The sequence below is a fragment of the Polypterus senegalus genome, chromosome 15, assembly GCF_016835505.1.
Source record: "Polypterus senegalus isolate Bchr_013 chromosome 15, ASM1683550v1, whole genome shotgun sequence".
NCBI classification, from domain to species: Eukaryota; Metazoa; Chordata; class Cladistia; order Polypteriformes; family Polypteridae; genus Polypterus; species Polypterus senegalus.
This window is the reverse complement of record NC_053168.1, coordinates 33359826-33373237: the sequence shown is the minus strand read 5'-3', so window position 1 is coordinate 33373237 and position 13412 is coordinate 33359826. Positions and strand designations below refer to the sequence as shown.

Here is a 13412-nt window from a genome sequence, read left to right as displayed (position 1 = left end):
AGGTTTATAGGGAGTCACAGTTTGGTTGTCTAGGTGGTGAACAACCATAGTATAGTGTAATTCATTAATGCCACTTAGAGACTTACAGGGTCTCTCAAAACTGTAGCAAAATTGCCTCAGAACAATGAATGAACTTAACATTTTGATCTTAAAACTCTTCTACATTAATCCAATGAATGTGAGTAAGGGAATATGTGTGAAATTGGTTTTGTACTTTGGGGAAAGATGATTCCTATCATCCTTAAGCAGCAGTAATACTAATATTGGTACAGAGGAGGGTGAAATTCTTCTTTGCTTGTCTGCTCAGCATGCAACACATAACCACTCTTTGGTGCCATGATAAGCAAGAATGGATTAAAATGAAAGAACTTTTATTTAATAGAAAACAAATCTGTTCATAGTAGCTGTTCTGAAGAAGACGGAAGTTTTGAGGTAAGGTAGTTATGTAGTTACACTTACTAATGATGGCACTGGAGAATGGTGACCTATTGCTTGTTAATTAGCATGTTCAAGTTAGAATTTCACTTTAGTCTATACATATAACAATAAGAATGCTATGAGCCTTTGAAAGTGTTAATGAGTGTGACTCCCAAGATGGGGGGGGGAGAGAGAATTAAGATAATTTTAAAGGATCAGATTGCCTTAAAACAAGCAGTTCAGTATTTTTTACATTGATCTGTAAGAATTTAGCATACATATGTAAACATGGCAGTCTGTGGTCAAGGTGTAGAACATCAGCATACAAGTTTAACGTGGGGTTATGCTGGTGAATCAAGCCTCCCTTTCTTAAATGTACCCACACATTATGGTAATGTTATACCTCCAATTAGCTAAACAGTACTGTATGTGACTAATTTGTGGAAGGAATACGAAAACACAGCTTTTGATAATTTGTTACTAACTTCGTATCTCTTCTGCTTACCTATTTCTATATTTTCAATTGTGGTCTTCATTGATTTTGCACATAATCAAATATCTTTCCTCTTCACTACTAAAATATTTTGTTTACTGTAGATAAAACATTTTGCTTTTGAAATATGAAATAATTTGCTTTTCATTTCAATTGTTTAACAGACACAGAAGAAGATGACTCATCAAAATCAGAATCAAACGGTACATTTATTGACATTTTTGATCAGCTTAGTGTCAGGGGGGCTTTCTTGAAAATCAGTAATAAAGGAAAAAAAATGAATCAATGTTGAAGACAAGACTAATGATTCCTAAGCCTTGATTTTCTAAAAGATTCTTCTTCCTCCCCTTCATCTTTTCCCACTTCAATGTGCTTACTCAACCTTCTCCATGCACTTCGGTCCTGCACCTCCTCCATACTCAGCTCCATATATCATTGCTGGTCCTGCCACTGTCTTAGCTTTAACCATCCTTTAACCTTCATCTTAATCCTTCAATCATACAGTACTCCTGATGTCTTCTTCCAACTGTTCTATCTGCAGTGCACTCCATGGGTTATCTATGCATCTTATATTCCATCTTGGGCTACCACCGATCCTAGATAATTAATCTTTTTAGTAGCTCTCCTTTCAGTCTAACTTCTGAATCCTGATCATCACTAAACTTCATATTTTGTTATCTCTCTATTTATCTTCAGTCCTTTTCCTTCTGAAGCCCTCCTCCATTCTTCTAACTTCCCCCCCAATTCCTGTTTTCTTGGTGCTGCATAACACAATGTCATCAGCAAAAAGCATGCACCAGGGGAAATTGAATTTTATGTTATGATTCAACAAATCCATAACCAAATCAAAGAGATAAGGACTTAATGGGGATGCCTGGTGCAGACCTACTTTTAATGGGATCTTGTTTGTTATCCCAACACTGCTTTCAACCTGAGTCCTCTTTTCCTCTTAAATATTCTCACATACTTCTCTAGGTATTCCTTTCTCTACCATGCACCTCCAGACCTCTTTATGTGTCACTCTATCATAAGCCTTTCCCTATATCAATAAACTCCATATGCAAACCTTTCAGTTTTTCTCAATGCTTCTTTATGAGCTATCTCAACGAAAGGGCTCCATTAGTAGTTCTTCTCTCTGGCATAAAACCAGACTGCTCTTCCCCTATGGTGGTTGCTTCCCTAAGCTTTCTCTCTATAACCCTTTCCCAAATTTTCATTGTGTGTGACAACAACTTTCTCCCTCTAAGGTTTCTACAATCCTGAATATCACCTTTCTCCTTATAAATGAGTATAATCTCACTGTTCCTCCATTGCTCTGGTATTTTAACAGCATGCAGCATACTATTCAGGGAAAGGCAAAATAAAGTGTTCTGTATATATTGTATTAATATACAATAAAGGAGTTCTTGTACCTTTTTGTAGAAATCTTTTTTTAGCCAAAGACCACATGGTCCCTCAAAATTAAGTTTAATAGTCTGCATACTATACCTCAAAGATAAAATTATACTTTTACTCTACAAGAGACGTTTTGAAAGCAGCCATTTAATAGAATTAGAATTATTAGAATTTATATGATATATAGTTGAAAGCTATGAGAGTACAGAGCTATTTATACAAAGTACAGGGCTGTGTAAATATCTAGTGTTACATTAACTCTGATAGTGTTTAAATTAACCCTTAAACATGTATATTTGGGTGTATTGTTTCCATATGTGCACTTTCAGTTGTAAATTTAACACTGGTCACTTTACTGTGTGTATTCCACATGTCACATGCAATAACTAAAAGAGCTTCTCTAGCTTCTACTCCATTTCTAATAAGTTTACACTTCACTGAAGGATAAAACACTTTCACACATTTTTGAAAAAGTACTGGTCACCACCTGACAAATTTGACACTGTCATCACATGGGCATACAGCTGTCTCTTGGGTGCTTTTGGGACCTCATATCCAGCCGTAACATTGGTCATTTTCAGGTTGTTCTCATTGAATTACATTTTTTCTTTGACTTGCTATCATCTGTGCTTGGTTTTTCATTATAAGTTATAGCTTAAAGGAGTTCCTCTCTGAACACTGTGATGATGATTATCTCAAATATCAATGGTTTCAAAATAGATATCTGAGTAATTCATGATCCCCCCTCAACCTACCTCTCCAACATTCATATTTCTCTAGACATCAGTATTCCTGCAGGTATTAACCATTAGTCTTTAAAATTAGTCTTTAAAACAGGAACTGAACAAAAAATTATTTTTCATGGTCACCTGAATGTACATACATAGTGGACCTACAGTACATAGGTTCTTAAATGAAATGTAACGTGCTGTATGCAGCAAAGTTGGGGTGGAGCACGGGAAAGCTACATCAAAGCAAACTAATGGAGATCCAACTTGGTTGAGTGGTAGAACTGACATCTTTTTATCCCAGTGTCCTGGGTTTGCATCTGACCTCTAATATCTTGTGGAGAATGACTATAGAAAGAGTGAGAGCATCATTCTGAGTGAAGCTCCCGCTGGTTACACTTATATATATATATATAAAATTTATATTTATATTTTTTTATTTATATATATATAAAACTTTATTTGTCCCCAGGAGGAAATATGGCTTTTTACAGAAATTCTTTGAGTAAACAAATAGATACATAAATATATATATACACACACACATACTGTATATGAACACACATCATAATGCCTAAAAAGGAGGAAAATTAAAAAGAAAGAAAACTTCAGATTTGGCAGTCCCAGTCACAGTTAGGCATTATATATGTGTATTGCTTTTGGTATAAAGGAGCCCCTGTGGCGTTTTCTGTCACACTTCTGCTGAATAATTTGCTGGCTGAAAGTCCTCAGTGTTGATGTGTCAGAGAGAGGAAGTGTAACATTGTCTATAAGAGTACTTCATTTTGGTTTTTAAATCTTTTCTTTGCTACTATCTCCAGGGGGTCTAGACTGTGCTCCATAACTGAGCCAGCCATTTCAATTAGGTTAGTAATTTGGTTGGTCTCTCTTGAGGCAATGTTACCAGCCTAGCACACTACAGCATAGCAAATTGCACTGGCCATAACAGAGTTGTAGAAGATATTCAGGTTGTTGTTGCCCCCGATAAAGGAGTGCAGTTTCTCTGTGTCACAAGGCCTGTCCAACCTGTCATTGATGTGGATCCCAAGTAACTGTAGGAGTTTACTACCTCTAAATCCACTCCCTGAATAGTGACCAGACATAGAGGCTCATTAGCTACTGTATATTATATTAAACCTATATTATTTTTCACTTAACTAATTCCTTCAGTTTTGTCAATCATATGCATCACATGTTACTAATTTGAAATATATAATGTGCATAATTTTTATCTTCATTAACAGATACTGAAGAGCACGATGACTCATCCAAATCAGAATCAGAAGGTAAAATAAACTCCATTGGTTAACTTATTAATCCAGTTTTTAAAAATTGTATGGAAAAGGGGATTTGTGGCGACTGTTAGAAGTGAATATTTTTCATAAACGGAAAAAGTAACAACACACTTCTCATTCAGCTGTGTTGGTAAGATGGCTTTGCTCTACAGCAAGGCTATCCTCTCCTCAATTAAGACAATCAACAAATTTAAATAACAAAGTATCCTTTTCCATTTTCAAAAAGCACTCATCTATCCAAAGGTTGCTGTTAAACCCATCTAATGAACTACCTCTAACTCTGAGTAAAGACTGCAAGAGAAATGCTAGTATTGAATGCAGGACTTCCAGATATGTCTTTGTAAAACGGACAAATGAAAAGTCACATATAATAAACATTGACATATTTAATTAAATATTAGTATTAGTATGGTATTTTTACTAGTGTAGTAAAGTGTAGTGTAGTTAGTGTAGTAACTTTTCTTTCATTGTCTGTTATTAGATGTTGACCCTGTCAGTCAGAATTTGTAGAAAACTAAGAAAGACAAGACTGTACTAGAGGAACTGAAAGCTGTAGGAATTGCAGTTTTCTAATTCAAATCATGTAATAGCTATATGATTTTTGTTATTATATTTATTTTAAATGACACATTTTGTTAATATGGAACTATAAAATAAATTAACTAAATGGCAGCCTTATGTAATTGTTTATCAAATCAGAACTTTAAAGTAACACATAATAAGACAAATCAATACATTAGAAAGTCAAATAATAACAGCAGAATATTTTACCTTTTGTTCATTGATTTTATATTTTGAATACAGATATAAAAAATGTCTTTTTTTATAGAATCTGAAAGTAATGAGAGCATTCTTGAGAGTAATAATGATTACGTTTTCAGTGATCTTTAATTGATAATACGTATTTAAAATTTGTTTACTTTTATTACAGTTGAATTTATATTTTTATTGTTGTTTTTTTATTTTACACCATTTAACCTTTCTATTAATTTCTCTTATTACAGAAAACAACTAAATATCACACTTTGTTTACTAATCTGAGTAGTGTACTTAATGCTTTGTATAGTAATCTGTGATTAAACTCGGGTCATTGGATTACATGGAGACACCTTTCTTCCATTTCACTTAAAAAGATCTCCATCAGCCAGTGAAGTGGAATCTCAACCTCATCCCACTTATCTCTCCTGTTACATAGCAGGCTGAAGCTTTGGCAGCACTAATTTAGGAAACCACCCTGTCCATTGCAGGGCACACACATGCACACTAATTTAAAGTAGCCAGTCAAACCTTTCTGCATGTTTTATGAGTGGATACTACTACATCTGTACAGGAGTTTAAATCCAGGTCTGGTCACTATCTGTTTGGCTTTTCTTCTCAGTGTTCTGGTGTCATCCTAAATACAGATTAACTGCCAAACCAGTGTTCGCTCAGTATTGGGTGACAGTTGGTATGTGTTGAGTCTGCCCTGTCATCGACTGGCATCCTGTCTAGGTTTGGCTCCCAATGTCCCTTACAGCAATAATTCACCCAAAAATGATATGATTTTATGTAGTTTGTAGTGATGGCTGAGAAAAATGTCTAAACGTGTGTAATAGGAACGGAGATAATAAACTTTCTGTTAGCGTGGGCAGCTATGGAGAATAAAACTGAAACAGAGCAAAATATATAAAAATGTTTATGAAAAAAATGAATATTACTCGTCTCACATAATCCACATGTAATGGCATCCAGTCATACGCTCACAATAGGTAAAATACATACATTCTTTGCTAAAATATAGTGAAATAAATCATTCTGGAAAATGAGAGCAGCGAACACTGAAGAAATGCATTGTGAATTTAATACTTGCCTCTCCTCTTCATTCATTAGTCACTACACATAAATTGCAATTCTGAGTACAGGGTAACCTGTAACTTTTTTTCTGTCCTAAACAAAAGTGAAAATGTGCCAAAGCCATGGAGTCCTAAAGGCAATTGGTGGTCATGACAGTCTATTGCTTTACCATTATCATGACGTTAAATGGTGTCATTTCTAAAGGAAGAATGGTTTTGTATCCTTCCAAAATAGCTGTTGATGCCTGTACAGTCTACATCAAGATAGCCTATCAAGACATCTTACTTAGGTGTTTTCTTAATTGTGTTGTTTCCTGCTTAGTCTAGTACATCAATGCTATATAGATGTTTTACTGTTAAAAACTAAAATTTTATAAAATAGTAAAGTTTAAGTAAAGTTTGTTAAGCATTAACAAAATTTGTGTTCTTTCTAGATGGTGAAAAGGAAGCTGATGAAAAGTCTGAATCCGATTCTAATGGTAGGTGGACATTATATGTGTCAGATAGAGAGCTTAGAAGGGATTCTGCATAGTAAAGAAATTGGAGCTTATAGTTGATAATACATAATAATGCTTACATAAGATATTGGAGGGCACAAGTCCAGTGAGTTCAACACAGAAACATGAATAAACAGAAGACATGTAGAGATCCAGATAAGTACAGCCAGTAGGTAAAATTAGCCTTATCCAACATGCAGTAATATGTAGAGTACTGAAATGAGAATCTACTTTTCTCAGGGGTACATACATATAAATATACTTCACAGATAACCACATATTCTGACCAAATGATAACAAAGAGTCTGTGAACGTCTCGAAACCAGTTACACTACTCAGTCCATACTGATCCAAGGCCCATGACCAGAGTGATCACCTAGCAATTTCAGGTGGACTAGAGTATTAAGAAAGAACAGGTGGATAATACACAAGAAAGATGAACAGTGTTTACCTATAGGAACAGAATCCATTCAAAAAGCAAGAAATAAAATAAGGATCACAGTCATAAATTATATCTGCTTGAAACCCTTGTGTTGAAAAAATGAGAAAAAATATTTCTTGAAATTAAAGGACATTTTTTTTAGAATGTTTAAAAAGTGGACCTTTAAAAATGATTTAAGTTGCTTTATTTTGCAAAGGTACTTTATTTGTATGGTAAAGCAGTGTGTACTTTGTCCACAATTGTTGTACTGTTGATTAAGAATTACCTGAATACTTGATAATTTGTTTAAGTAGAAAGTGTAATTAACTCTGTCATACCGTGAGTGCAAAAGCTGTTTCTGAGTTATACAAACATGTGCTGTTTAGTCCCATTTATGATGTCAAAAGCATCAGATAAACCACCAGATTTTAGAAAGCTTTAGTTTTATGATCTAAAACATAAGTAGTTGTTAACAATTCCTGTCTCTGATTATACAAGCATGCTATCCTCTACCCTCCTAACTCTAATGAAAGAAGTGTATGAACTCAGAAAGCACATTTTTCAAACAAGAAATTGAACTGTAAAAAGGCAAAGTTGTCTTGGAAATAAGATGACCATATCATTCCTTGATTAGCTTTATAAGATCAATAAAAGAGCTGATCAAGAATGGAAGACAGTAGCGGGGGAAAAAATCAATTGCAAGAATATTCTGATTTATGGCTGACACTTCAAGCCACACAGGAAATGGGCCTCCTGGAAGAGATTGAACATCAAGTTTTACCAGGTTATTATGGTGTTCACACTATTTTGCTTTTGCTTTATGCCACTATTTGATCTATAATACATGAATAAGTGTGTAGCTTTTCCCCTGCCTGTTACAGTTCTCTCTCTAATGGCTGAGGTTACAGATGTAACATGATGGGGAAGTGCTGAACTACAGTACCTTACAATGTGGAAAGAGAATGGGATTTCAGGCATTCTGTTAAGGTCTACATAGTAAAGAGTATGATGGGGAAATGGGGTCACCCTGGGAGCTTCCTACAACAAAACAACATGTAAATGAAATGCATGGTCAACTAAAATATCTACTGTCTCACTCTCTGTTAGCAGCATTTTATCACCATCAGTTTAAAATGAAAACAGTAATTATTATTACTTCAGCACCTTTACAAGGTATCAGTAGATAATAATGGCAAAATGTCTGAATGGGCCAGGAAAACAAATGACCAGCAGGCAGGTGATTAGAATCACGTCCTAACATATTGCACAACATTTTCTACTATGGTTAACCACATATATTTAAGTGTAAGTTTAATCACCTACACAACCAACCAAAAATGAATTATCTACTTTTATGAGATACCATGTGAGAAGTGGTTGGTAGAAATGAATTTATTGAAACTGATTTGAATTAGTTTCATTTTTGAGACATTTCCTGTATCCTTCCCTTTTACTTTGGGCACTGTTTAGGGTACTAACAGTATTTCTATGCAAGGATAGCAGGGAGTGCATGGCATGTGACGTCACCGGATGGCATAAAGGTTGGGTTGTGCATTTCCTCCTTATCAGAGTTTTGCAAATAAAAACAAAAACTCTCGCTGGCATATGGTTTGCTTCCTTCGTTTATCACAGCATTAAAAAACATTTCTGCTGTGGTTTCAAGACTACTATTCCAATTAGCGATACGTTTTTGTTAAAGGATATAATTGACTTTTCAGTAATAACGTTTTGCTGTTTTAACTGTGATTCATCTTCTTTCCATCTAATAATCTTCCTCCTTTTAATGTGAAAAAATTGGAAGATTATTGGGTGATTGTTCAGATCTACACTCTTACCATACTGAATCTTACATATAAAGTAGACCTTATGCAGAAATGTGACAAGGTGGATTTAACTCCACAAATTACAAATATGGCCATTATCAAATGCCTTTTATTTACAGCACCTGGGTGTGATAAAACAGTTACTTAAACTGGTGACTCTTTCTACAACTGAATTATACAAATAACATAAATAGAGAAATACACTGAAATAACACTAAACAAAACCAATTAAACTAAAACAAAACATTTCAGAAGAACACCAAAACACACAATGATGAAAACACATGGATAATGTCTAAAGTCAAACATGACATTAATATTTATTAATTATATTGTTTACACATTAAAGGAAGTTTTATTTGTACACTTACAACCTCAAACCAAAGTGTGTCACTGTTTCCTACCTCCCTATTTCACATGGATAAATATTGCTAATTGGAACAAAAACCTGCAGCACAACCTAAATTTAAGAACCACTGCCCTAAGTTAAACATTTTGGAATGGTGCAAATCTATGTTGAAATATACATCATTATTCAAAATGATTCTTCTTTAAATAGCTTAGGCTCTATTTATAGAAAAAAAAAAACTTTTCAATATATAATATATGCATACAAATACAGCATACATTACAATTTCAAACTCAAGCTTGTGATTGGTTGTCATTCACTGTACATACGAAGATTAGCAGTCAAGCACTAAAATCTGTATTTAAGTTTTCATGTAATTAAGGGAGTGCCTTAATAAAACCTAAAATTGCATCGTTTATTCTTGTGACCCTGCATTCTCTTATTTTGTAAGTTGCCTTCAAAATGTAAATCACAGAATGACTGTATGATGCTGGATGTATTAATGGACATCCTACTTTTACACAGCACTAGCCTAAAGCACACCATACACACCTAAAAGTAGGGTGTCCATTAACACATCCAGCATCATACAGATGTCAACACTACCTTTTTTGTGTGAATTAACCTGATGATTCTTGGGTAAACTGTTCTAGATTTGTCAGCACCACATTGTTACAAAGATTATATGAGGCTATACAACAGCATTCCAGTTAATAAGCAAAGCAATTTTAGCCTACAGTTTAGTTAAATACTGCTTCTGAAAGTTTTTTTTTTAGTTTGACACTTTTAAAAATAAACTGTAAAAAATATTCCACTTATATTTGAAATAAGTACTATGTTTTTTGTATGTTTGACATAGTTTACCATTTTTTTTTTTGAAGAATCTAATGCATCTGATCAGGATGACAGCACACCTGATACTGACTCCAATAACAGCAGTGACTCCAACGGTATGTGGAAACATATTACATTTCATTGAAAAAGTTATCATACAGAGATATCGATCAAATCTAGCCACCAAAGGGGCCATTCAGCTCAGCTTGGTGCTGGTCCCAAGACCAAATAAACAGTGGTAAAAGATAAAGAAGTTACAGAAATATCCATCCATTCATTTTCTAAGAAACTTGTTCTGTTCAGGGTCATGGGGTGTCAATGTTTATCCCAACACTACTGTAGATGTAGCACCACTACAAAGAAAAAGAGTAATTTTTTTTTTTAATTTCTAGACAATGTTGACCATACTGGAATGGATGAAAAGCCATCTGGTAAGTATTATGCTGTTCAGGACAGTTAATAAATTAAATATGAATAAATCTGAGCCCTGACCAAATGGGTACAACATAATGCTAAAAACATTAGGAAAAGTGAGCAGCATCACCTTAGATTAGGTAATACCTGTGATGATTGTATTGGTCACATATTGTTATGTAACAAGATATTAACAAAGGCATCTTTCTGTCTTCACAACATTTACAAAGCATCAGTGAAGTATTTAATTAAATCTGTGCAAAGTGGCATACTAAAATAGTTGATGGCTTAATATGTCACTCAATTTTGCATACAGTAGTTCAGTATAAGGCTTGGAAATCCTTAATTCTTAGACCAAATGACGGGATACGACTATTTTTTAATTCTTGTCTGTTTCCTAACAATGAACTTGGTTATTCCTTACAATTCCTGTCTTCTCCCATTTTTCTGTTCTCAAGAAATATTTCTGAGCTGCTGCAACTTCCCAAAACTTAGCAGCCTGGGTCCGATTTATTGGCCTCCTGTCATTGTTTAGAATCACTTTTTTCCTTTGGGTGACAATCTGCAGGACAGGGCATTTCATCCCCATGCTATCCCAACACTGGATGTATCACCATTCCAAAGAAAATGTGTAATATTCTTTTCTTTTTCTTTTTAAATTTGTAGACAATGTTGACCATCAAGGAATGAATGCAAAGCCATCTGGTAAGTATTATGATATTGAGGACAGATGCAATAAATTAATTATGAATAATTGTGAACTCTGACTGTTAAAGAACATAAACATAAATCTTCATTCTTTCCAGAATTTACTTTATCACAAGTGTTTAAAATGGCAAAGTAAAAAAAAAAACCACAGAAAATCTATCTATTTTTCTATCAATCAATTTTCTAGGTTCCATTTTGACAAAAATTAAACAGAGGACACTATTTATTCCATCCAACTTATTTGCACATCTAGATACTTTTTTCAAAAGTTGTATTGGTTTTCACTTTACTTTGTGACTTGGTAGTTTTCTTAATATCCCAATGACCCTATGTATAAGCAATAGTTTCCTGGCTTCTGTTTCAAATGCACTTGCCCTTAATTTCTACCTCTTCCCTTGAGTATGTGATTCACTCTTACCCTGAAACAAAGTCGCCATATCAGTTTTATCGATACCTGTGAGAGTTCTGAAGACCATCATCAGGTCCCCACATAGTCTGTTCTTCTCTAGGCCAAAGAGGTTGGATTGTAAAACATAAAATTTAGTACCATGTTGTTTTTCACTGCTGTTCTCTGCAGAGCTTCTAGAACGCTATGTCTGATATGTAGTTTGTTGCCAGGAACTGAACATAGGTGTCCCAAGATGGTGTTGCTACTGTGATTATCCATTCTGAGAATCCAATCCTTTGTCTTGGCCAGGTTCAAGAAGCAATTGAGTCTGTACTGCCAACTCTTCAAGCATGACCAGACAACAGCCTTGGCCAACATATTAGTGCACTGTGGTCCTGTCTAATGATATAGCTTCAGTCTTTAATCCATTCATCATGGCAACATTCTGCAAAACTGTGTTCATTCAGTATTTGGTCATCAAAGAAGGATCTTATCTTTGGAAACATTGCAGCAAGTGGAGTAGAGTGCTGGTGGATTAGAAGCTTGGTGAACAAAAATGTGGGAATGCTTAGGTACCTTATGAATATTGTATTTGCTCAGTGTCTCAAAGTAGTCCAAGTACAGAATACAAACAATTCACAGAAGAATTTCAGAATTAACATGGACTTTTTCGGCAATCAACTTTTTATTAAAAGAATTAAAAAGGAGCACATTAGATAAGGATGCAACATTAGATATTTTTTGGAATATATAAAAACAAAATACACCTACATCAGACCCCGTCTTGAAATAGCACTACTAAAATGGACACAGAAAAAGATAAGACAGCAAATATGAAGTTGACAGGAGAACTAGCACACAACCAGCAGCAAAAGAGGGAGGAAAAAAAAAAGAGGAAAGCATAAAGGAGAAGCCATTAAATAGAGAAGAACACAACAAGCTTGTATTAAATCTCAGCAGATAGCAGAGGTGGAAGAATTTTTGAATTAGGATTCAAAGTTCAAGGAGGAGAAAATTCTAGAATGAAGACTTTAATATGGTAGCAGTAGAAAGCCAGGGCATTTCCAACAAGAGACTAATAATTTACTTTAGCTGAGGAGGTAGAATTCATTAGGAGCCCCTCTCCTTAGACTCCCATGAGTGGGAAAGGGAGTGCTGGGAATGAGAGAGGGAAGGCAAAATCACAATTTACGTGGACAATATTCACTAGAAGAAAATCAGGAATCGTGCCTCTGTGAGTATGTAGTTGTGAGACTACAGACCAAAAATCTACAGTTTAATCCAATGGGCACCAGATATGTTCTGGCATAGGGTACACCATGTAGACCCAAAGAACCTGCTATCAGATCTACACAGAGCCAACAACAAAAATTATTATATTATTATTATTAAATTATTATTATTTAAAATCAAAATAAATATTAAATTCATTTTTAGGCTAAATAAAACTGTGAGAAAAAACATGTCATGTGGCATGCCTTCAGTGCCTATTACTGTGTTTGCAAGAAAATATTGCAGCAGGGTGCAGAGAGCTCTTTACAGGCAGGACTGAAAGATGGCGGTCTGTGAACACTTTACAGTTTGGATGACATGCTTGTCTGGGAGCAGATGGGATGGGTCTGGATGTTTGAGTGGCAGTAGCTCTGCATCCATAAAATCGGGAGGGTTTGCAAAAGAGAACAAGGAATTTCTGAGGAAACAAATAAATCGGAAACTTGTGCATGTGTTACAGTGTTACTGTATTTAGTTATTCAGTGAACAAGCCAGTTATTGGGTTTATTCTGTGGCAGATCTACTGAGAGGAATTCAGTTCCCAGC

The 13412-nt window shown here is 34.8% G+C and overlaps 1 protein-coding gene across 3 annotated transcripts in view; it reads left to right on the top strand.

The window, feature by feature from the left end:
- The window catches only part of stm (starmaker), a 116036-nt gene that overhangs the window by 92250 nt on the left and 10374 nt on the right, over nt 1-13412 (top strand). For all 3 annotated transcript variants that reach the window (XM_039737356.1, XM_039737355.1, XM_039737354.1), the window contains 6 exons: nt 1075-1113; nt 4278-4319; nt 6595-6639; nt 10132-10200; nt 10477-10515; nt 11165-11203. In XM_039737356.1, the coding sequence (XP_039593290.1) occupies nt 1075-1113; nt 4278-4319; nt 6595-6639; nt 10132-10200; nt 10477-10515; nt 11165-11203 (273 nt within the window). The remainder of the gene's footprint in view (nt 1-1074; nt 1114-4277; nt 4320-6594; nt 6640-10131; nt 10201-10476; nt 10516-11164; nt 11204-13412) is intronic.